General features: G+C 53.8%; 2 protein-coding genes across 2 annotated transcripts in view; both read right to left on the bottom strand.

Moving 5' to 3' along the window:
* Nucleotides 1–21,666, bottom strand: part of STK4 (serine/threonine kinase 4) — a 336,256-nt gene that overhangs the window by 295,860 nt on the left and 18,730 nt on the right. The window lies entirely within an intron of this gene.
* CCN5 (cellular communication network factor 5) lies at nt 395–13,418 on the bottom strand. Its single transcript, XM_077765248.1, has 5 exons — nt 13,382–13,418; nt 13,097–13,189; nt 9,232–9,448; nt 3,489–3,743; nt 395–1,399 (listed from the first exon to the last, which is right to left on the bottom strand). The coding sequence occupies exons 2-5, from the start codon at nt 13,154–13,156 to the stop codon at nt 1,179–1,181; spliced, it is 753 nt and encodes a 250-aa protein (XP_077621374.1). The 5' UTR covers nt 13,157–13,189; nt 13,382–13,418; the 3' UTR covers nt 395–1,178.

The raw sequence follows: 21,666 nt of genomic DNA, 5'->3' as shown, positions 1-21,666 counted from the left end.
ACCCGGAGGGGGGAGGGGTTGGCTGGGAGGGTGGAGGGGATGACCCGGGAGGGGGAGGGGCCATAGGAAACCTCCTGAGATGATGGAAATGTCAATACCTTGACAGAGGTATTGATTACACAGGCGTGTACATTTTAAAGACTCGTTAAACCATATGTTAGGACCTGTGTGTTTCACTGTGTGTAAGCCCATGCCTCGATAAAGTTAGTTTAATAAAAAGAAACCCCTGTTTAAATACTGAGAGTGTTTTATAATTTCCTGGTTGGAATGCGATGAGAACACAGTTTTTCTTTTTGAACATATAGACATAGATCACAGAGGAGGAAAGAAAATGTATATGTAGGTTTAACAAAACAAAACATGAGACTTCAAACAGAATTTCACACTTGGCTGAGTTTATTTCAGGCTGTGTTCCCCAGTCCCGGGGGCTAAGCCTTCATTCTCCCCTGATTTTCTCTGGTCCTAAATGTTGCGAAGCACCCACCTCTATATAGCGTCTAGCTCAGTGCCTGGCACATTGCAGGTGCTCGTGAAAGGTTCATTCTTGTTAATACGAGTTGAGTTTAACGGATCCCTTTCAGGCCTGTTTTCTGCCTTTCTTCAAGACGGTGTGATTTCACCTGGTGGTTTCCACAAAGAACGCAGCCTCTGAATCCTGCCCTTGGATGGGGAGGGCCTTCTCAGACAGCACAAGCCAGACCTACAAGCTCTTGGATAGGCATGGATCTGGGGACGGTTTTGTGTCAACTCCAGGAAAGGGAGCAGGAGATTCAGAATATCTGTGCGCCCCTCTTCACCACCCCCAGAAAAATAGCCAGTCCCGCCGGGCACCTGCCCATGGCCTAATGATTAAGGGGGAGCTGGCTGCCTTGGCTGCTGGAAAGTCTGCCTGTGCATGTGTTTGCTGGAGTCTGTGTGGAGGCTGGGAACGGACCAGAAGACCCTGGAAACCTTGGCCAGCCCCCTAAGCTGTGAGGTAGAGGAAGGGAGACTGGGGCATACATCCCAGCTCTATCTCAGGGTCCAGATGGCCCAGACGGCTTGTGAACATTCTTGTCCCCCAGGGGGTTGCCCCAGTCAAGGGGGTGAGGAGGGGCCGTCTGCCATCTGCTCAGGGCCCAGCCTCAGGGCTGCCTGCTGGGCAGGGTGGGCACCGAGCCTCCGTTCCCAGCCCTGCTCTAAAAGGCACTGTTCCGGGGGCTGCGGCCCCCGCCGGGTGGGCAGGGCCCAGACAGGCACAGGCGGCGCTGGGTCTCCAGTCGGCAGAGGCGGTTCTGGTTGGACACCCGGGTGGCCACGCCCAGCCCGCAGGTGGTTGAGCAGGGGCCCCAGGCTGTGCTCCATTCTGGGCAGGGGGTGCCGGGGCGTGGGGGCGCAACAAGCCCAGAAAACTGGGGCCCTGGGAGGGGGAAGAAAGAGGGGTCAGCCCCGCGAGGTCACGGCTCGGCAGCCAAGTCAACCTAACTGCTAGCTGTGCCCTCTCGGTCGCGTTGCTTAACCTCTCTGGACCCCGGTCTCTTCCCATGTAAATTTTCTACTGGTCGATTGTTAGGTCCAAATAAAATAATGGAGGGGAGGTGCTTCGCACAGTGCCCCTATTTGTAAGCACCTTGTATGTGTGGGTTACTAGGGAGCTATGATGGTGCTGGCCGTGATGGTCCCCCATAAGTGGCTGGTTTCTCATTTCATTTTTTTTTAATGTTTTATTTATTTCTAGGAGAGAGAGAGGGAGAGAGAGAGAGAGACAGCGTGAGCAGGGGAGGGTCAGAGAGAGAGGGAGTCACAGACTGAAACAGGCTCCAGGCTCTGAGCTGGCAGTCAGCACAGAGCCCGACGCGGGGCTCGAACCCACGAACCGCGAGATCATGACCTAAGCGAAAGTCGGACGCTTAACCGACTAAGCCACCCAGGCGCCTCTGGTTTCTCATTTCTGCACCCCCTCCCCCCGTAGTATCTTACGGGAAGGAGGTTGTGGCCTGTGGTAGTGGTGCCGAGTGACCCAGTGACGAAGGTGCTAGAGGTTCCCAGGCTGTATCTGGAACAAGGCGGGGGAGGGGGACTCACCGACGTCCAGCTTTTCCTCCTCTCACATCTGATTCTGCTCTAATGTCCTTTCTTCTGGTCCTTTTTAACCAACTGTTTCTCAACTGCGGGTGATTTTGNCGGGACATTTGGCAATGTCCAGGGACATTCTGGTGGTCACGGCTGGGAGCGGGAGGACTGGAATCTAGCCAGGATGCCCCTAAACTTCCTATCAGCTCCCACACAACTGAGAATTACCCAGCCCACGTGTCACTAGCGCCAAAGTTAAGAAACGCTTGTGATATGCACTTGTGTGCCGTATGTGCTCACACATGTACCCACATAGTGGAGATCAAATTGCACAGACAGCGCCCTATCCTGCTTTTTATACAGATGATGAACTCACTGGCATCCTGCTCTGCATTTAAGCGGATGTGTCCCCTTCCACCACAGGGATAATTACCGCTACCGCAGATGGGGCGCTGTGGGCCAGGCACTGCCGTGACTACTTTCCTTGAGTTTACTCATCCGGTCTCACCACAACTCTGCGGTGGATGCCCTTATTCTCATACTACAGGTGGAGGAACTGAGGCACAGAGAAGTTGAGCAACTTTCTCTGAGTCCCACAGCTAGGAAACAGTGCAGCTGGGCTCAGAACCCGGGCAGACTATGCTGAACCCACCATGCTCTACTCTCGATGTGGCACCGTCAACAATGGACCGATGCCTTCTTTTCAGCTGCCTTTCTCTAAAAACATCACGTTCAGGGGCGTCCGGGTGGCTCAGTCGGTTAAGCGTGAGACTTAAGCTCAGGTCATGATCTTGCGGGTCGTGGGTTCGAGCCCCACATTGGGCTCTGCGCTGACAGCTCAGAGCCTGGAGCCTGCTTCAGAGTCTCTATCTCCCTATCCCTCTGACCCTCCCCTGCTCTCGCTGTCTCTCTCTCTCTCAGAAATTAAAAAAAAAAAATTTAAAAACATCACGTTCATATAATAATCATAAGAACTCAGTGATGTAGCTATAACAAAATCTCTAAAACTTAACGAGTTTATAGCACGAGGTAACTGTCTTTCCTCCACCTCTACCCACAATCCAGAGGCAACCACTTTGCCTCGTTCAGTTTTGAGTTCCTCTTTGGATAAGCCAGATAATTACATATTAATAATATTACTTAATATTTAAATGATATAAATACAATGCATATCGGTATATTAGAACCATAATAATAGCATATGTCACAACAGCATACCTCTGCTACGAAATGCGAGCATTTGGCTCAAGTATCCTAGCTCTCCTTTCCCTTCTCCACTCTGCCACCAGTTTTTATTTTTCATTATTTATGATTTAAAATTATATTACTTTATGTTTTGTCCGTTTTAAAGAGGTCTTCTGCCTCCCCACTCTGCTCACCTCGCTCCTCAGCCCCTAACCCCTCCCAGGTCCTGTCGNGGCCGACCCGGCGCTCACCTTGGGCTGGGAGGGGCTGGACCCCCAGGCTCCCTCCCTGGTCGCACACCCACTCAGGACAGCACTTGCCCGGGACCTCAACCCTCCTGGGATGCGGGCAGTCCCAGGTCGGCAGCCGGACGTCCTCACTGCACAGGGGCACACAGGTGAAGCCACCATCCTCACAGCGGCAGCGAACCCTGCAGTGGGGCTGGAAGGTCTCCCCATCTCGGTACCGGCGGCCGTTCACCTCACAGCTCCCATCATCCTCTCCCCCTGCAGAGGAGAAACCAGACCCCCAGCCGTGACCCCCAGCCTTTCCCTGGGCAAGCCCGTGCCAGCCGCATCCTCCACGTGGTCTCTCTGCAGAGCTGGCCCAGATCCTGCTGCGCGCAGAGGGGTGCCCTTACAGTGTCTGGGCACTGCCAAGGGGCTCCAGCCTGCGATATGCACCCCGTCCTCACTGCCAGCCTGCCCTGCCGTCCTGTATCCTGACACAGGGGATGTGGGGGCGCTGGCCTGGCCTGAGCCCCCCTCTGCTTTATTAGCTATGGACCTGGGCCAAGCCACTTCACTTCTTGCCTCAGTTTCCTCACCTGCAAAATGGGTTATAATGATACTCTTTTCACAAGGTTTTGGTATAGACAAAATGAAATTATTTTTGTAATGAATCCAACACAAAAGAGATCTTCAATAGATCCTGGATGCTCTGTTGTTACTACTAATATAACTACTATATATTAATAATATGTAACTTACATACACAATGAGGGTTACTGCAACAAACTTTCATTGTACACCTGCTACGTTATAGTCACCCCTTCTAGGCTAGGGCTTAACTTTCTGGCTGTTTGACTTTGGATAAGTTACTGATCTGAGTCGCCTTAACAATAGCATCGATGAGAACAGCTCAGTACCTTCAGTTACATGAGATAATATGTACAAAATGTCCAGCACAGTGCTAGGCATATAGTAGGTGTTCAGGAAACAGTCTTTGAACGGAGCCCTCAAGATATGAACGCTGTTCCCACTTCCCCCACTGGAAAAGCACTACTTGAGGGCTGGGGCTGAGAGTGCTCCTGCCGGCACCCCCCCCATCCCCCAGGCCGGCTCAGAGCATGGATGGGACACACAGATGCTCAGGAAATGCCCTTTGCAATGCCTGGTGCAAGGCCCAGCACGTGAGACACGCTGATAAAAGAGTTCCGGCTTCTTATACAGTCCAGAGATATGGAGTGTGCTATCCCCTGGGCTCCTAGACAGGACTAAGACAGTCCTTGCCTTGAGGGATCGAAGCCCAGGCAAGGGACAGATGTCAGCGTCTCCAAGACAGAGTGAAGAGCCAGCTGTGGAAAGGCGCGAGTGAGCCTTCTGGGGAGCACAGAGAGCTGGGAGGAGTCAGGAGGCTCTGGGGAAGGACTTGCTGGAAGGGAGGTTTTCCCAGGACTTCAGAGAGAAACCTCTAGTGAGCCTATAAGGCAGGAATTTGGTTAGCACACAGCTGCGGAGGGCAGCCCCTGCCCCCACTTGCTAGCTGTGGAAACTGAGACAAGTTACTGCAGCTCTCTGAGCCACCATACCCTGGTGGCAGGGCCGCTGAGGATTGAACACGCCATTGTACTTAAAGGGTTTCTCCCCAAGTCTGGAACGTAGCAGGTGAACGGGAGCGGGTGACGCAGTTCCTCTGAGGACCACAGGAGGGCGCCAGCTCTCCCCCCGCTCTTTCCAGGCCACAGCCCTTTGGCTCCAAGCCCCTGGCCTCTTGGCCTGGATCATGTGGCCGCTGGTTTCCTGGAAACCGTAGGGGGCAGCTGGGCCTTAATCTGCACCCTAAGCCTGGCCAAGCCCGGGTCTCCCACCAGACTCCTGATGCCACAGCCCTGGGGCCTCCTGGTCGCTGGGATGACTGGTAAACAGAGGGATTGTTTAGGAAAGTCAGCAGAGTGGTGATAATTTTAGCAAGGTTTCCTGGCACCCCTCCTGGGTCCTCCAGCTCAGAGCCGCTTGGGGGTGCGGGCAATGGTCCCTGGGCAGCCACCCCCTGCGCTGGGGTCTGTGTGCACCCTGGTGCGTGGCCCCAAACACATGACGTGCCTCAAACGTACTCATCCTTGGATCCCCCACCCCCCATATACACACACAGTTGCCTCTTCCAGGCCCTTCCAACACCTTCTTGTGCAGCAACCTCCCTCAAATAACTTTAGGCCCGGGGTGCCCGGGAGGCTCAGTCCATTAAGCAGCCGACTCTCGATTTTGGCTCAGGTCACGGTCTTATGGTTTGTGAGATTGAGCCCAGCGTCAGGCTCTGCACTGACAGCATGGAGCCTGCTTGGGACTCTCTCCCCTTGCTCTCTGCCCCTCCCCCCATCCCCCTCTGCTTTCTCTCTCTCTCTCTCTCATGCTCTTTCTCTGTAAATAAATAAATAAACATTAAACAACTAAAGAAAAAAAAAAACTTCAGAGTCCAGTCTTATTATCTGGCAGTTTCTGCATCCTTCTTTCCCTCTGAGAGTCCCTTACAGGAGAAGAAATGACAAGGTTTTTTGTTTTTTATCTTCAGTCACTTGCATACTGTGTGACCTCAAGCAGGTGAATTAACCTCTCTGAGCCCAGTCCCTTCATCTGCAAAATAGGTTTAATAATAGGACCTACCTCGTTATTAAGGGTAAAGTGAAATCAAGTATGTAAAGGGCTTGCTCACAAGACATGCTCAATAAATAGGGTGCCTGTTCCTGGTAGCTTCTCTAGAACTATCTCTATCATTCATTCATCCAACACTTATTTATTGGGTGCCTGCTATGCATCAGGCACTGTTCTAGGTACTTGTGATATAGCAATGATTAAAACAGGCAAAAATCCTGCCCTCATTGGAGCTTTCACTCTAGTGGAAATAAAACAATAAGCAAGTAGCGTTTATGATGTCAGATGGTGATTAGAGCCAGAAAAATAATCAAGGGAAGGGTTCAAGAGAAGCGTGTTGAAAATGGTGATCAGGGAAGGCCTCAGCAAGAGGGTGATATTTGAATAAAGATGTGAAGGAGGTGCAGGAACTTGCCAAGCACATATCTGGGGGAAAAAACACTGGTAGAGCAAACAGCCAGTGCAAAGGCCCTGAGGTAGGAGCCCCCCTAGGATATTTAAGGAACAAAATAGACCAGTGTGGCTGAAGCAGAGAGTGGGAGGGAGAGAGGGGGTTGACGGGGTCAGAGAGAAAGTAGGAACAGGACTCTGTGGGGTCTCATAGCCACCGAGAGGACGTTGGCTTTTACTCGGAGGAGGTGGGAAGCTCTTAGAGGCCTTGAGGCCGAGGAGGGATGTGATCTGATGTATGTATTGAAAGGGCCCTGCGGCTGCTGCGTTGGGAACAGACTAAGGCAAGGACAGAAGCAGGGAGACCGTTATGCGGCCGCTACAACATCCAGCACGTGATGATGGGGCTCAGACCAGGCTGGTGGCAGTGGCTTGACTGGGAAGGGACTAAATTTCCGGTTCTAGAAACATTCTGAAGACTTTGCTGGTGGGAAGTATGTGGGATGTGCAAAAACGAGAGACGTCAAGAATGACTGCAAGGTCTGGAACTCAAGCCACAGGAAGGGTGGAGAGGCCCTCGGCTGAGCTGTGGAGGCTGCACGCTTGGGGGGTGCGGATCAGGAGCTTGATGGACACACACACAGTCTGGAGTCGGCCGTCAAGCTCTGCCAGCTAGGAACTGACAGTTTTGGAAGAATATTCCTTCCGGTGCTGAGACCTAGACTCAGCCTCCGTGAGGTCTCAGCGGCTCTGGCTCACCTGGGAGGTTCGCCAGTCTCCAGATTTGGTTCATGGACACCCACTATGTTGCCTGCCCAGGGCTGGGAGTTGTAGGAAGAAGCAAAGTCTTTATAAACACATTTCTGATCTCTAGCTGTTTGAAGTCTGAACCAAGATGGACTAAGAAAAGCCCCTCAATAAACTTAGTGACAATAACAGCCACTATGTACTATTCATATGCCGAGTGTCGGGCAACAGAGTGATAGAAAGGAACAGTGCGGAGCCACCTCCCTGAGTTCAAATCCCAGCTCAGCTCCTTATGAGCTGTGTGACCCTGAGGAAGTCACCTAACCTCTCTGTGCCTCTTTTTTCCCCCCATTTATAAAATGCAGATGACATCAGGACCAATCTCATATGGTTGTCATGAGATTAAATGAGGTAATATTTGTGAAACCCTTAGTGCCTTGCACATGGTAAGCGCTACGCAAATGTTCAAAAATAAGGCTTGGGCAAGTGCTTTCCGTGTATCCTGGCTGATTGAAACAACGGCCTGGTGAACTAAGTATTACTTGTCTCATTTTTTCCTTTAGTGATCATCTAGAGTTTATAAAACAAATCACTACTTTCCCATGATTATTCTTCCCTGATCATAAAAAGCATTTAACGAGGGTTTAGTATTGATAACTTTATGTCTGTTAGTCTTGTTGCTGTTCTTTAAGCCTTGTTTGTTTCTATATGTGGGCTCATTATCAATGATTCATGAGCCCCACTCTTGTTCTTATCTTCTTAAAATGATTCATGCAAATAGATGAAAGAGGTCGATTGCTTATAAGACTTATTAAAAAAAAGAAAAAAGAGGGGCACCTGGGGGGCTCAGTTGGTTAGGCATCCGGCTTCGGCTCAGGTCATGATCTCACAGTTTGTGGGTTCGAGCCCCGCGTTGGGCTCTGTGCTGACAGCTCAGACCCTGGAGCCTGTTTCAGATTCTGTGTCTCCCTCTCTCTCTGACCCTCCCCTGCTCATGCTGCCTCTCTCTCTTTCTCAGAAATAAATAAAACATTAAAAAAAAATTTTTTTAAAGTAAAGAAAAAAAAAAGAACACCCTCACATGTTTCTGTTCCTCTAAGGCAGTGGTTCTCAAATGGAGATGATTTTGTTCCCCAGGAGACATTTGACAACGTCTGAGACAGATTGTCATGGTTGAGGGTGGGGGACATGCTGCTGGAATACTGCTAAGTGTCCTCCCCTGTGCAGGACAACCCCCCGCCCCAAGAATTATAACAAACAGTTATCTGGCCCCAAAGAGTAAAGTTGAGAAACTCTGACCTAAAGAACCAGAGGTTCTCAGCCTAAAATGCTGAGAAATGCAACATGTTCAAGGTCACTCGTAAATGGCAAACTCAGGACTCAAATGATAGCCCAAGGGCTCCCAATCCAGGGGGAAGACAGAACAAAATGTTGCTTTAGAACCTGTGTGACCTGGTCCCAACCTGTGTAACAGCAGTCATGCCAGTTACTATTACTGAGCCTCAGTTTGCTCATCTATAAAATGGGTCTGAAAGGATCATTGTGAGGATTATGTGATTTATGTGAGGATTATGTGGCAAGTTCCAGCACAGTGCTTGAGATGCACGCTCCCCTAAATAAGCAGCTATACTTTTATTTTCCCAAAAGGGTGTGAAGATCCCGAGAAAGGATAGTGACATCTGCTTTGAATAATCTGGGGGGGCTTCTCAGGGGAGGAGTGTTTGAGCTCACCTTTGACAGTGGGTTGTGACTTGGACAGGTAGGAAGGGGGGAGCTGCTCAGGTGGCAGGCACGGTTGGAGCAAAGACAAGGTTGGGGGAGGGGAGCAGAGGGAGGGCCCAGGGAACCGCGGGTCCCCGAGTTTGGCCGGAATGGCTGGTGCACCTGACGTAAGGAGGTAGAGAGAGAAGAGCTTCTCTTTGACTCAGGTCCCCTCAGCCTCAACCCTCCCAAATACATCCACCATGAGTCCCGCAAACCTGCTTACAGAGGCACACGGCCGCTTGGCCACCAGGGCCTGCCCCGGGCTGGCAGATCAGGCCCTGGCTGGGGTCGCAGACGTGGCGATGGTCGCAGGGCTCTCCCAGCCGCCGTGCGCATACCCGGCAACAGCGGCAGCCGTCCAGCACCAGGGGCGCCCCCGGCGGGCATCGGGGTGGCGGCCAGGGGCAGACACACGGTGTTGGGCACAGCTGGGCACACACCTGCAGAGACAGAGATGTCACTCAGCCACGGCCGTTCAAGGGGGGCAGTGAGAGGTGAACACTTTGGCCCTAGGGTCACACAGACCTGGCCTTGAACTTCGTGACACTCCTTCCTAAGAGACAGTGTGGCATTCTGGTCATGAGCTAGAACTTTGGACTAGAGTTCCAATCCTGACTCTGCCTTTTATTAGCTGAGTGACCTTGGGCAAGTTACTTAAGCTCTCTGAGCCTCATTTTCCCAATCTGTAAAGGGGGCAATAGCAGTACTTAATTCAGAGCATTGTTTGGAAAAAAGTGATGCAGGTCAAACCCTGAGCATGCAGCCTGGCATGGAGTAGGTGCTCAGTTTATTTAGCAAATGATGGTCACTTTTGGGAATGGCAAGGAAGGGCTGAGGCCCCGCCCTCTGGACACGTACAGAAAGGCAAACGCCACAGCACAAAGGATTAAAACGACAAGGCACTGTACATTTTCTAGCACACAGACTGCAAATATTTATCTTGACAGCTAAATAAATCAAACCGTATCATAGATGTTCTTGATTGTTGGAACAATCCAGAATATGTTTCTGGATACTTATCAAATCAGCCAGGAAACTTGGGAAGGCACTGGTCCGCAGGCCTCCGCGGGGACTTACCAAATAGAACTTCCAGAGGCAGGGCCCTGGAATCTGTATTTGTACAAAGCCGCTCAGGACTTCTGATGCACAGCTAGGCTTTTGGCTCCCCGGCTGCAGTTCTAAGCCCCAACCCCCTGCCGTGGAGAGGTGGGGACCCTCAGCTCCAGAGAGAGCAAGGGTCTTGCCAAAAGTCACAGTGTGTTAGCCACAGAGCTGAGAGCCCGCCTCCTCCTTCAGGATGCTGTAATGGGGGAAAGCCTGGGCCAGGGACCCACCCCCAAGGTGGGTATCGACCCGTGTCCTGACCGTTACTCTCCACTCAGGACAGAGACGCAACCAAACCAGAAACCAGATGCCATTGTCTCCCCATATGTCCATTTGAAGGTGGGGACCAAGAAGCAGGCATAACTCAAGATGTTCCCAGTGGCCCCCTCCATGAGCGACCCATCGGGAGAACGGAAGACTTACAGTTTACAAAGATCGAACTAATAACCTCCCATCTTCGGTGTGGCCCCAAAGCAGGCAATGACCCCTTTGCCCTAATCCCAATTTAGCCCCAACACTCCCGTCCTGCAAATCTGCGTTCAGTGGCCTGCGGTTCACACCTTGGCCACCAGGGGCCGCCCCAAACTGGCCAACCAGCCTTGGGTGGGAGGGGGCGTCACAGACCAGGAGGTACTCCCACGTTCTAGGCTAGGGCAGCGCTGGTAACAGACTCAAGTGTGCAGCTCTGGCCTGGAGCTTCCCGTTTCTGCAGGAATTCCAAGCAGGAGACTGGGTGATACCAAAGAGATTCTAGAAAAGATGGGCTCGCCTTGCTCCTCAAAGAGCCGTGTGGGCCAGCAGCCGCAGCATCCCCTGGAAGTCTGTTGCAGTATCTGGGGCCCCACTTGATGAGTCTAATTCTGCATTTTAATAAATCTAGAAATTGTTCGCATGGAAATGACCCGGTGAGCAATCAGTCAGACTCTGGGGTTCCCTTTCAGACCAGAGGATGGGCTCCCTTGCTTAGTGGGAAGTGGGGACTCTGACCAGAACTGGCTCCGGGTCCCTCCCACCTGAAAGCCGGGGTGCCAGGCCACAGACCTTCTGATTTGCACCCAGGTTCCCACTTCGGCTCTCTGCTGGGCAAGCGTGGCAAGTCCTGAAACGCAGGAGGGGCCACTAATATCAGTGATTGTGGCTGACAGTCACCGTGAGCCATAATGTGTCATCTCATTTAGCCCTGCAAGATGGGGTAGTGGCATTGTGCCCACTATAGAGACAAGGAAATAGAGGCTCAAAACTGTAGTGCCAGGTTCACGGGAACCCAAGGCCCGGGCTCTTAATTACCACACCTGCCTCTGGTCCCTGGGCGGCTGTTTGCCAGCTTAGCCTCTGCCTCAGTTTATCCATTTGTTCAGGACAGACAGTGACAGGTCAAGGGAGCACATCAAGGAGAGATAGGCCCTCTCTGATCCCCCCCTATACCCATGCCCTTCCTAACCACCCCCTGCACACACGGCTTTTCCAGACCCTTGCGGTGGTCCCCAAGGGGAAGTGCCCTGGATACGGAATATTCTAGGGAAGAGCTGAAATCCAAGTTCTCCCACTGACTGGCTGTGTGACCTTCCACATGCCGCTGAACTGCTTCGTGGGGGAGGAGGCTGCTTCCTCCTCAGTAAAACAGGGTGGAGACCACCTATCTCGAAATTGTGACAGGGATAAAAGGTCACCGCTAGCTCCTGGTCACCGCGACTTTGTGCGTTTCCAGGTCTCTGCCACCTGCCCCTGGTCACAGGCCTGAGCCCAGGAGCCCACAGCCGGCCAGAAGCTTCAGGATTCTCAGTTGGAGGATTGTTGTGGCTTTCTGTGTTCGTGATGACCAGGTCCCTGGGTCCTGTCCAGGACGCTGCTGGCTCCTTGGGACCAGGGGGAATGGAGGGTGAGTGGATATTCATTGGACAGTGAGTCCAGGGTGGCTCCATTTTGGTCTTTGATATAAGCCTGGGCCCAGAACCCCAAGCCCCCAACTAACAGCCACCTAAGCGTGATGCTCTGCTGGGCCCCTTCGGGAGAACAAACAGTGGGATTGGGGTGTCAGCGGGGTCTCAGCCTTGCCCACCGCTGAGATCATGGCTTGCGGTCACGCCGCCAGCCTCCATGGCGTCAGGAACTCAGCATTTGCTGGGGGAATGACGGCTCAGCAGCCATGGCCCTGTTTCAGGTAGGGGAGAGCCACAGGCAGGAGAGGCACAAATAGAAGTGCCCCTTCCCACCCTCCACACACTCAAGCCTATCCTGGGCTCCACTTCCCCCATTACTCTGCTGCTTCTTTGCTGTGTGATGTTAGTCAAGTTGCTTGCCCTCTCTGAGCCTTGCTTGACTGAAACAAGGAGATAATAATTCCTTATGAGGTTGTTGGATATGTTAGGTAAGGTGGATATTTCATAAACGTTCTGAAAAACGTCCCCTAAGAGAAAATCATTATTCCACGAGGTGTCTCCCTGGCCCCTTTCAGCCAGGGTCTGCAGACCATCCCTCCCTGCCAACACCATTAATGCCCCTACAGCATGGACTTTTCCAATCAGTTAGACACAAACATCCGTTCAAACCCTGGCTCACAGTTAGGCAAAGCAGGTTATATGTTGTGTCTCCCTATCAGTGATGGGGACACCCCCACCTCAGCTTCGTGGGACCCTGGGGACTGCTACTGGTCACCACCCTCTTCTTTCCAACACCTGCCACGTTCCAGGTCCTGTGCTGAGTACTTTCGATGAATTGCCATAAATGATCTTCACAACAGCCTCCTGATCATTATGCCCAGATCATAAATGCTCAGATCATTTATCTGAGGAAGGAGCTGAGGCTCAGAGAGGAGAAGGGACTTTCCCGAGGTCACACAGCAGAGCTGGCCAGAGACAACTCTCTGGGTGCCGGGAGGGAAGCTGGGCTGTGCCCGACATAAGGGGATCCTGGGCAGTGATTTCATACCTCCCCAGCACACCAAGCAAGTCAGCAGGATGTTTTGGGGCCCAGGGCCCCCTTACCTTTGAGAGGAGGCAGAGGAGAGAGAAGGCCAGAAGGTGGGTCTGTGGTGTGATTCTCATGTCACTGTGTCCCCCACGGAGCCGGCTTTGAGCCTGGGAGGCAGGACCTGTAAGTCTTCATGTTCCGGCAGCTGTGAGGTCACTCCCAGGCACACCCACACGCGCACACACACACACACACACACACACACAGATGCACATGCACACACAAATATACACACGTGCTGGACTCTGCATTCCTGATTCTCTCCCCATCTTCATACTCCCACTGATGAGCCCATTTACCTGAAGATGAGACCGTGGAGGCCACCAAGAGGGTGTCTGCCAGTGTGAGTGTGTGTGTGCGCGTGCCCGTGTGTGAAAGCCGGAGCCAATGCCCGTGCCAGGAGCCTGTGACAGGCTGGCAGAGGCCTGTCTGGCTCCTCCCAGCCCAAGAAGAGGGCCTTCCTGAGCTGCTGCTGCTGCTGCTGAGCCCTGGCCCGACCCCTGCCTGCACCCCCCCAGGGGGCTATGGATCCAGAAAGAGCTCAGCAGATACCCCCTTTGCAGCGCGGACCCAAGTCCTCTGAAGCCCCGTGGCCGGGACTCCGGGCAGTTTCGGCTGGGCCTGCGGTTTCTGGCAAGAAGATTGGCAGCCACCCAGAGGCGGGTGTGACCCAGAGCAAAACTTCCCTGGGCGGCCTGTTTGCTTTTGGCAACAAGGGGCCTCCCCGGGCTGGAAGGTGGCCCCTGGTGGGTGAGCCCGTGCAGGCTGGACCTACTGTGTGCCGACACTTGCTGGGCCCCTGCCAAATGATCTAGAAGAACCCGATCCACTTCGTCTAATTCAGCCATCTCTGAGGCCCCCTCTGCAGGGCTGGAGACCCAGGAGTGACCTTAGGACAAAGCCTAGAGGGGGTGGAGACAGAGGGAAACCAGGTGGAATTCCGGGGCATTCTGAGGAGGGGTCCTTGTTCAGACCGAAGGTGAGGGGCGGCTTTCTGGGGGAGGCGCCTTTACAGAGAGCCATGGAAAGGGCGGGTGTGAGAAGGAGAATGTTGCAGACAGAGGGCAAACACCGTGGGCGCGGGCACGGCAGCGTGCCGATGCTGGGAGCCACAGGTGTGGCCGGAGCCGATGGAGATGGGAAGTGGGGTTCTATGTGGGGAGCAGGATGCCTAGTTCATCTCCGCCGTATCTGGGGGCGTCTCCGAGGACCCAGCCACCAGGCCTGACAGGTGTGAGCACATGTGCTGGGATTGTGGCATTCGGCGAAGACGATCACAGGTGGTGTTGAGGGGTGGCTGGGGAGGGCTTTGGCCCCCATAATCTCCACCGCCACCCAAACCTTGAAGCGAAGGCGCTGGGTTCCAGAATGGGCGGTGGGGGAGGAAGAAGGGGGACCTGATACAGGGGCCAGACTGAGTGGGGCCTCCTAGGGGGAGACCCCCTCCCAGCCCCGTCCTGGGGAAGGAGGCGATGGGGAAGGCGGGTGAAGATGGAAGCGTACGGTCTCCATTACTGGGTGCTGGGTGGAGGGGGAGGGCAGGGCGACCCTTGGGCTGCAGGGAAGGACATGCAGTGTTTGTCTATAAACGCTTGTATTTCCGTCAGAGGCGTGCCGGACCATGCATGGAGTGGGTCACCGCCAAGCACCCCTCCTTCGCACAACAGAATCATTTTCCATAATAATCATAAGATGAAACAAATACTTCTCATGTATGAACCAAAATTTGCGCTTACCAAAGAAAATCACCACCCTCCACAGTTCACACTGTTTCACAGTTTTAATGTTTATTTTTGAGACACGGGGTGGGGGGGGAGGAGCGGGGAGGGGCAGGCTCTATGCTGTGAGCTGTCAGCACAGAGCCCGACGCAGGGCTCGAATTCATGGACTGCGAGATCATGACCTGAGCTGAAGTCAGATGCTAACCAACACCCAGGTGCCCCTCGCTGTTTTAAATTTTAAGCACAAACCCAAACTCCCAGGAGTCACATAGAACGAGGGAATTGAAAGACCTATATCCCCGTGTTCAGTATCACTCAGCGTCCATTGCTGCTTTTCATCCACTGTTGCGGTGCAGAACTCTCACCCCCAGGGTTAGAGCCGGGTGCTGTGCAATATTCCAAGCCGTCAGGCGCTTCTGCTCTCAGTGAACGTGTGCTCCTGAGCTCGTGTGCAGCGGGCATGAGCTCGTGTGCAGTGGGCAGCTGTCTTCCTAGTGCTCTCCAAGTTCACTTCCACAAAGGACAGGTTTATTAAAGGATAAAGAATTAAAATGTGCTGATTGGAAGCTTACACACACATTATTAAAATTTAACAGTTGCTTCATCAATTGTTCAGAACTTGGACCAAAAAAGAGATATTTTTGGGACAAAGTACTTTGTCATGAATTTATCATGATTGACATGATTTATATACTGACATGATTTATAGTTATATACCAACTTCTCATCAATTTTATCCTTTTTATAAATGTTTATTTTATTTATTTTGAGAGAGAGAGAAAAGAGAGAGAACCCCAAGCAGGCTCTGTGCTGTCAGCACAGAGTCCGATGAGGGGCTTGATCTCACAAACTGAGATTACACTCTGAGCCGAAATCAAGAGTTGGACTCAACCAGCTGAGCCATCCAGGTGCCCCTCATCGATTTTATCTTTAAATTCTCTACAGACCGTCTTAGTCCCTCTTAGTGCCCGTGCCGGGGGAAGACCCTCCCTTGCCCGGTCTTTGCTGACACCACTGGTTTCAGCAACAATGAAAGCGATTATATAAAGGGCCCTCAGAGGAAGCCAGCCCGGTGCTAAATAGTGTTTCTCGTCCTCACAGTCTACGCCTCAGTAGGAAAGTGAGGTTCAGAGAGGTTAAGTAACTTGTCTAAGGTTACACAGCTAGAAACTAGAGCCAGGTGTTCAGTTCCAGGTCCATTTGACTCCAGAACCTTCCACTATGGTTTCTGTTATTTTCTTCGGCTCCTGCTCCTAGAGCTCTCTGTGGCATGTGTCTTTTAGGTCGAGGGTTAACGTGCTAGTGTGAAGTGTACATCTCAACAACTCTTTGCATGTGTGCACGCCTATGTAACCACCACCCAGAGCAGGATACATTTCCAGAAGGTTCCTCATGCCCCTTCTAGATACTTGCTCTTCTGACCTCATCACTACTGATTCGTTTTTCCGGGAGGAGCAGGTGGGACCACTTCTCTCTCTGAGGCAAGAAGACAGGAGGGTTTGGGTGTGAGGAGGAGCTGGCGAGAGGCACTGCTCATGGCAACATCGGAGGGGAGGCTCCACGGACAGTGAGGAGGTGAGGCCGCCGTGGGGTCCCGGGGGAGTGAAGAAGGCGTGGGCCGGTGGCAGCCAGGGAGGCCACGAGAGATGAGTGGAAATCCTGCCACCCCAGCCCTCCCCCGGCGGGCCGCTGTGAGTCAGAGTGTGCCTGTTTGCTGGGAACTTGTTCTAATAACTGCGGGTGGCAGCGTGTGCACCGGGCAGGGAGGCCCTGGGCCTGGCCAGTTCCGGAAGTACGCAGGCTGGCATCGGGGGATTTGGCGATGGGGGTGTCAGATGAGCCTTCCGCACACAGTTCAGAGTGTTGAAAGCCTATGGCGGGAACTGCCACTTTGCTGACCGGACACGAGTGGGTTGGGCCCCCAAACTGCCGAGTTTGGTGCCGGACGGATGGGACAGTCCAGGGCACCCCTGAGTCTCTTGGCTGCTGCTCTAGCCCCCCAGAATAAGATCCCGGAATGAGCCAGGCTGCCCTTTGCATTACTGGAAGGACACACAGCCTTGTCAGTCAAAAGGTCCTGGCTTCAAATTCCAGCTCCGCCGTGACTCACAGTGCTGGGATTAGGGGGCGCACAGGGGTGCTCCTAGATGCCCCGACGGAGCAAATTTAAGGGGCTCCCCCTTTCAGGTGCCCACCTTGCGCTGCACCCCCGGGAGAGCGAGCGCCTCCTGAAGAGGGAGGCCCCTGGGGCACAAAATGAGTTCATGGCAGCTACTCCGGAAATATTGGTGGCCTGTCTGCATGACAGTCCCCTATCCTAAGGTGTCACTCAGGGACATTAGGCTATGCCGAGGTCACAAATCCCCAAATCTCAGTGGCTTAACCCAATGAAGGTTCATCTTTGCTCACGAAGAGTCCAGTGGAGCCGGGCAGGCCTTTTCCTCCCCACATGTGTGCTCAGATGTCCGTACCACCCAGGTGCTTGTTTGGAAGGAAGAATCCCAGGCCCCGCCCAGAACAATCTGCATTTTAATGAGACCCACAGGTGATGTGTATGCGAGGTACAGTTTGGGAATCACCCAAGGTCACCCTGGAAAAGAGGGGAGGAGAAGGCACACCAGGCCTTCACTGCCCGGACAGGAGGTGATGCTGAGCACTGCTCATGCTTCGCTGGCCAGAACTAGTCTGCATCGTATTAATTTCATGCTAGAAGCTTCTGGTTCTGTTGTCCTTCCTCGTTCTTTGGTTCTCCCGTTCATTGACTTGTTCCCAGAAGTTTTTCTGTTATGTGCAGCTGAACCTTCTTTCGGCCCTCAGATACTGAGTAGTTCCATGTCGTCAGTGAGGTCACCTCCACCAGGAAGGTCTACAGAATGGGCCCAGTGCATGGCCATGGCTTGCCCAGGTCTGGGCTCCTGCGCCCCATGGCGAGCCCCCATCTCTCCAGGACCGGCTGCCTCCACGCTGCCCTTGCTGATGGCCATGTGGGGAGGAGCCTGCTGCCGACTCAGCCGGTCTGCAAACACCCAGCCTCCAGGCGCCTCTCCCCGGCCTCTCCTTCTACACACTCCCCGGTCTGGGCAGGAGTTCGGAGGTGTGTGCCTGGCCTGAGATCCAGGTGCCATGATGAGCTCCTTCTCCCACCTGTAGAACAGCTGTGGGACTTGAACACTTGGCTTCAGTCAGAGCTGGCAAGGCTCTGCTTGCAGGGACCCACAAGGTCCGCCCCCAGAGGCGGGTTGGAATGCGGAGCTCTCAGCCCACGCATGTGACCGCCTCTGTGCACGGCTTCACGCAGTGGTGTGAACTGGGGGGCCTGGCAGTGAACCGGTCCTCACTCGCTGGGTGAGGGGGTTGGCCCAGGGGCTGTGCCAAGGGTGCAGCTGGTGAAGCATTGATAAGCCTGCTGGGAAGCTGGGAGGAAGTCATGATGGGACATGGAAAGGGCTTTGGGAATTGGCATGAGGGTTTATTTACAGACTTAGTATGCCAGGGAGAAGGCACGAACCTGGCACACGTCAGGTGCTCCATATGTATTTGCTGCATGCATGCACGAACGAGCTGGGGGGCCCAAGCTCTAATCCCAGCTCTGTTGCTAGACATTCTTGGGAAAATTCCTTGCCCTTGCTTGGCCTGAGTTACCTCATTTGTTAAATGGGAGAGGGGCAAACTCTGTGTTTTCTAGAGCCTCTTGGTCCTAGGAATCTGTTTCCATGCCTGCAAGCATGAGTGGCAGGTCTGACCCAGAGGGAAGTATGGAGGGAGGGCCCTCAGGAATACAGATTCCAGAATGTCAGGAGGCAGAGGTGGTCCCTATAGACTCCCTGATAGCTAACTAATTAGCCGAGTTCAGGAGACCTCGCTGAGTTGGAACCAGTTGTTGGTCATGAGGCACTGGGTCCCAGGATAGAGGTGGATCCGCTCTTTGCTGGACGCCTCTTGGAGGAGGCAGATGATAGGTTATTCCCTCCCCATCAAAGAGCTTCTCTGTATTGGACTACGGGTGTTCATATCCATACCTGATCCATCCATCTATTTGTCCATCAATCCAGCTGTTCACCTGTTTGTCCATTCACCTGTTCATCTGTTGACCTATCCATCCACCCGGGCACTCATTCAACTGGATGCAGTGGGCCAGGCCCTGTGAGTACGTAAAGAATTAAAATAAGGTCTCTGCACCGTGAGCTCCCAGATTGGAGGGGAAGAGGGAGAACAGCGGGGGTGATTAAAGCATGGTAACTGGGAAGGCAATGAGAGAAGAGGACCCAGCCCAGTCTGGGAGGTGGCAGAGGTGGCTTCGGAAGTCGTACTGGAGGAGACATCTGAGCCAAGTCTTGAGGCAAGAATAGGGGTTGTCCAGGCAAAAAGTCAATTAAAATAGAGGACGGAGGGGACAAAGGCTGGAGGCAGCAGGAAGGCAGAAGCTGTTTGGAGAGCTGTGAGTGGCTGAGTCTGGGTAAAGCCTGGAGAGGCCTGGTCCTGGGGGGCCCCGTGTCAGTGGAGGGGGGGTACATTTGTGGCTGGGGGTAGGAAGAGGGCTAGCCTTGGGAAATCCAGGGACTGTCTGCAGATGTAGGAAGGCTCTGGCTCAGGCATCAGAATGGCAGCTTCCTTCCTCCTCTCTACTCCTGAGTGGCCTTAGGATACCCTGCCCTCTCTGGGCCTTAGTTTCCCCACTGTGACAGGACAGGGTGGCCCTCTGTGGCCTCTTGGGGGAACTCCCAGCTCTGAGGGAGCCCTTGAGTCACATGTGGTTAGCAAGCCCAATACCCACGTGAACATCTGGCCTGGTCTGAGGCGTGAGTTAATTGTTCCCAGTCCTTATGCGTGTTGGGGGTGGGAAGGGCATCTGTTAGGGGGACCCTGGTTGGGGGCCACCCCCACAGGGCTCTCAGTCATGGGACAGGAGGAGGTGCTAAAAAGGGAGTCACCAGCCGGTCATCAGTTTGGGCCCCAGGGTCCCCGGGTAGGGGGAGGGGTCCCCACTCCCGACTCCTTGTTGCCCCAAAGCCCCCTTTTCAAGACAGCAGATCCCTGTTCAGAATGAACTCCCACACACAACTAATGTTTAAAACAGGCCGAGAGAAAATGGTTTGGGATGAAGCAGAGGGTGGGGGCCCTCAGCTGGGGCTCCGGGCCTCTCCCACCTCCCAGCAGTCCCCCAGGCCTGACCACTATGCCTTCCTGCCACTTAAAAGATGGCCCAGAAGCATCTCCAGGTTCCTGCTGTCCAATTCAGACAATAAGATAAAAGTGATTCAGGGGGCAGGGAGAGACGCAGTCACATCCTGGCTCTGTCACTCACTGTGTGACCTTGGGTGAGTCACTTCACCTCTCTGGGCCTCAGTTTCCAAGCAATGTCCTGAGAATGGAAGGGCCGGTCGTAGTTGCGTTCAGGAGAAGGCACACTTGTCGTGATAAATGCCCCTCCGTCTCTGCCCCATGCCCCACAGCCCCTCGTGGCCGCTTGCTGGGGAGGGCTGGAGGCTGTAGCCACAGCAGAGACTTGCCCTTCCGTCTCCAAGCTGCCTGGGCACTTCTCTGACCCCACAGCCCCTCAGAAAGGACCAGCCACACCCTCCCTCTGGGCACGGTCCCCGCTCTCAGGAACCCAAGATCTGCCTCCGTAGAGGTAATTTCACCCTCAGATGCCAGATGGGCAGATGGGTCACCCGGACTGGCTCCTGGGAGCCCAGTACAGGGAGTGGGACAGACAGGCCCCCAGCGCCCCATCCAGCCGGCCCCAGAGAAAACACTTCATTACTGGAAGCCCAGCCAGGCAGAGGGGGCGGAAGTGGTTATGCTACAGGAAACCTCACAGGGTCCGCCAAACCTTGGCCTTCGAGGCCAGCAGCCCACGGACTGGCCACGTGGGGCTGGCTCACTGAGGGTGTTTACGGAAAGCCTGGCCCTGAGGTCGCCCCAGCTGCCGGGCTGGGATCCCCTGAGGCACCCCAGGCCTCAAAGTGCCAGCTTGGCAGGGGACATCAAAGCTGCAGCTGAGGCCTTGTTTTCCTCATGGCCCACCTGGGGAGTGGAGAGCTGAGCACCCCCCTTCCTTCCCCACCAGGGAACAGGGGGTACTAGAGATGGGTGAGGTCTTCAGGCCGGCCCTGGGCCCTCTGGTCCAGCTTCCTGAGCTGAGTCAGGGGGCCAGGCCCTTTCTGGACACCCCGGGAAAATGGCATCAACTTACAAGAAGCAAGTAGCCAGGGGATTCTGGAGCGAGGCTGCCTGGGTTCAAATCCTGACGTTGCCCCTCACTGGCTGTATCGTTCTGGACAGTTGGCTCCACTTTGCTGTGCCTCGGTTTCCCCTCTGTAAAATGAGGGTGATGATAATAGTACACACTACATAAAGGTGTTGCTACAATGAAATGATCTCATACGTGGAAAGTGCTCCGGAGTTGCCCTCACATAGCCCGTGCGCTGTTTGTTATGGAAATGTTTTCAACTGAAATATTTGTTGGGCATCCACACCATGATTGAGGAGCTGAGGTTATGCAGATGAATCAGATTTGGTTCCTGCCCCAGGGAGCTTCAAGGTCAAGGTGAGGGTTTGGGGGTTTAGGAGGTTGGGCGTGATCTACCTAATTACCATAGTCACAATGGAAACGGATCGGTGGACATCAGCCTCTCCAGGGTCTCTGTACGAGCAGGGGCCACACGAGTCCCCTCCCGTCACTGCTCTATCCCCAGCGTCCAGCTTGGAGACTGCCACCAACTCGGGGTTTAAGCCTGGGGGTGGGGTGAGCAGAGGAGCCCCAGGCTTTCTGAGCGCAGAGAGGCTGCAGGCACTGAGCCCGGCGCTTCAAGTGCATGACCTCCTTCTGGTTTCCCAGCATGGAGTCGGTCGTGTCATTC

The sequence above is a fragment of the Crocuta crocuta genome, unplaced genomic scaffold (genome assembly GCF_008692635.1).
Source record: "Crocuta crocuta isolate KB4526 unplaced genomic scaffold, BGI_CrCroc_1.0 scaffold477, whole genome shotgun sequence".
NCBI lineage: Eukaryota > Metazoa > Chordata > Mammalia > Carnivora > Hyaenidae > Crocuta > Crocuta crocuta.
The sequence above is the reverse complement of the archived record's forward strand: the minus strand, read 5'-3'. Positions and strand labels throughout refer to the sequence as shown.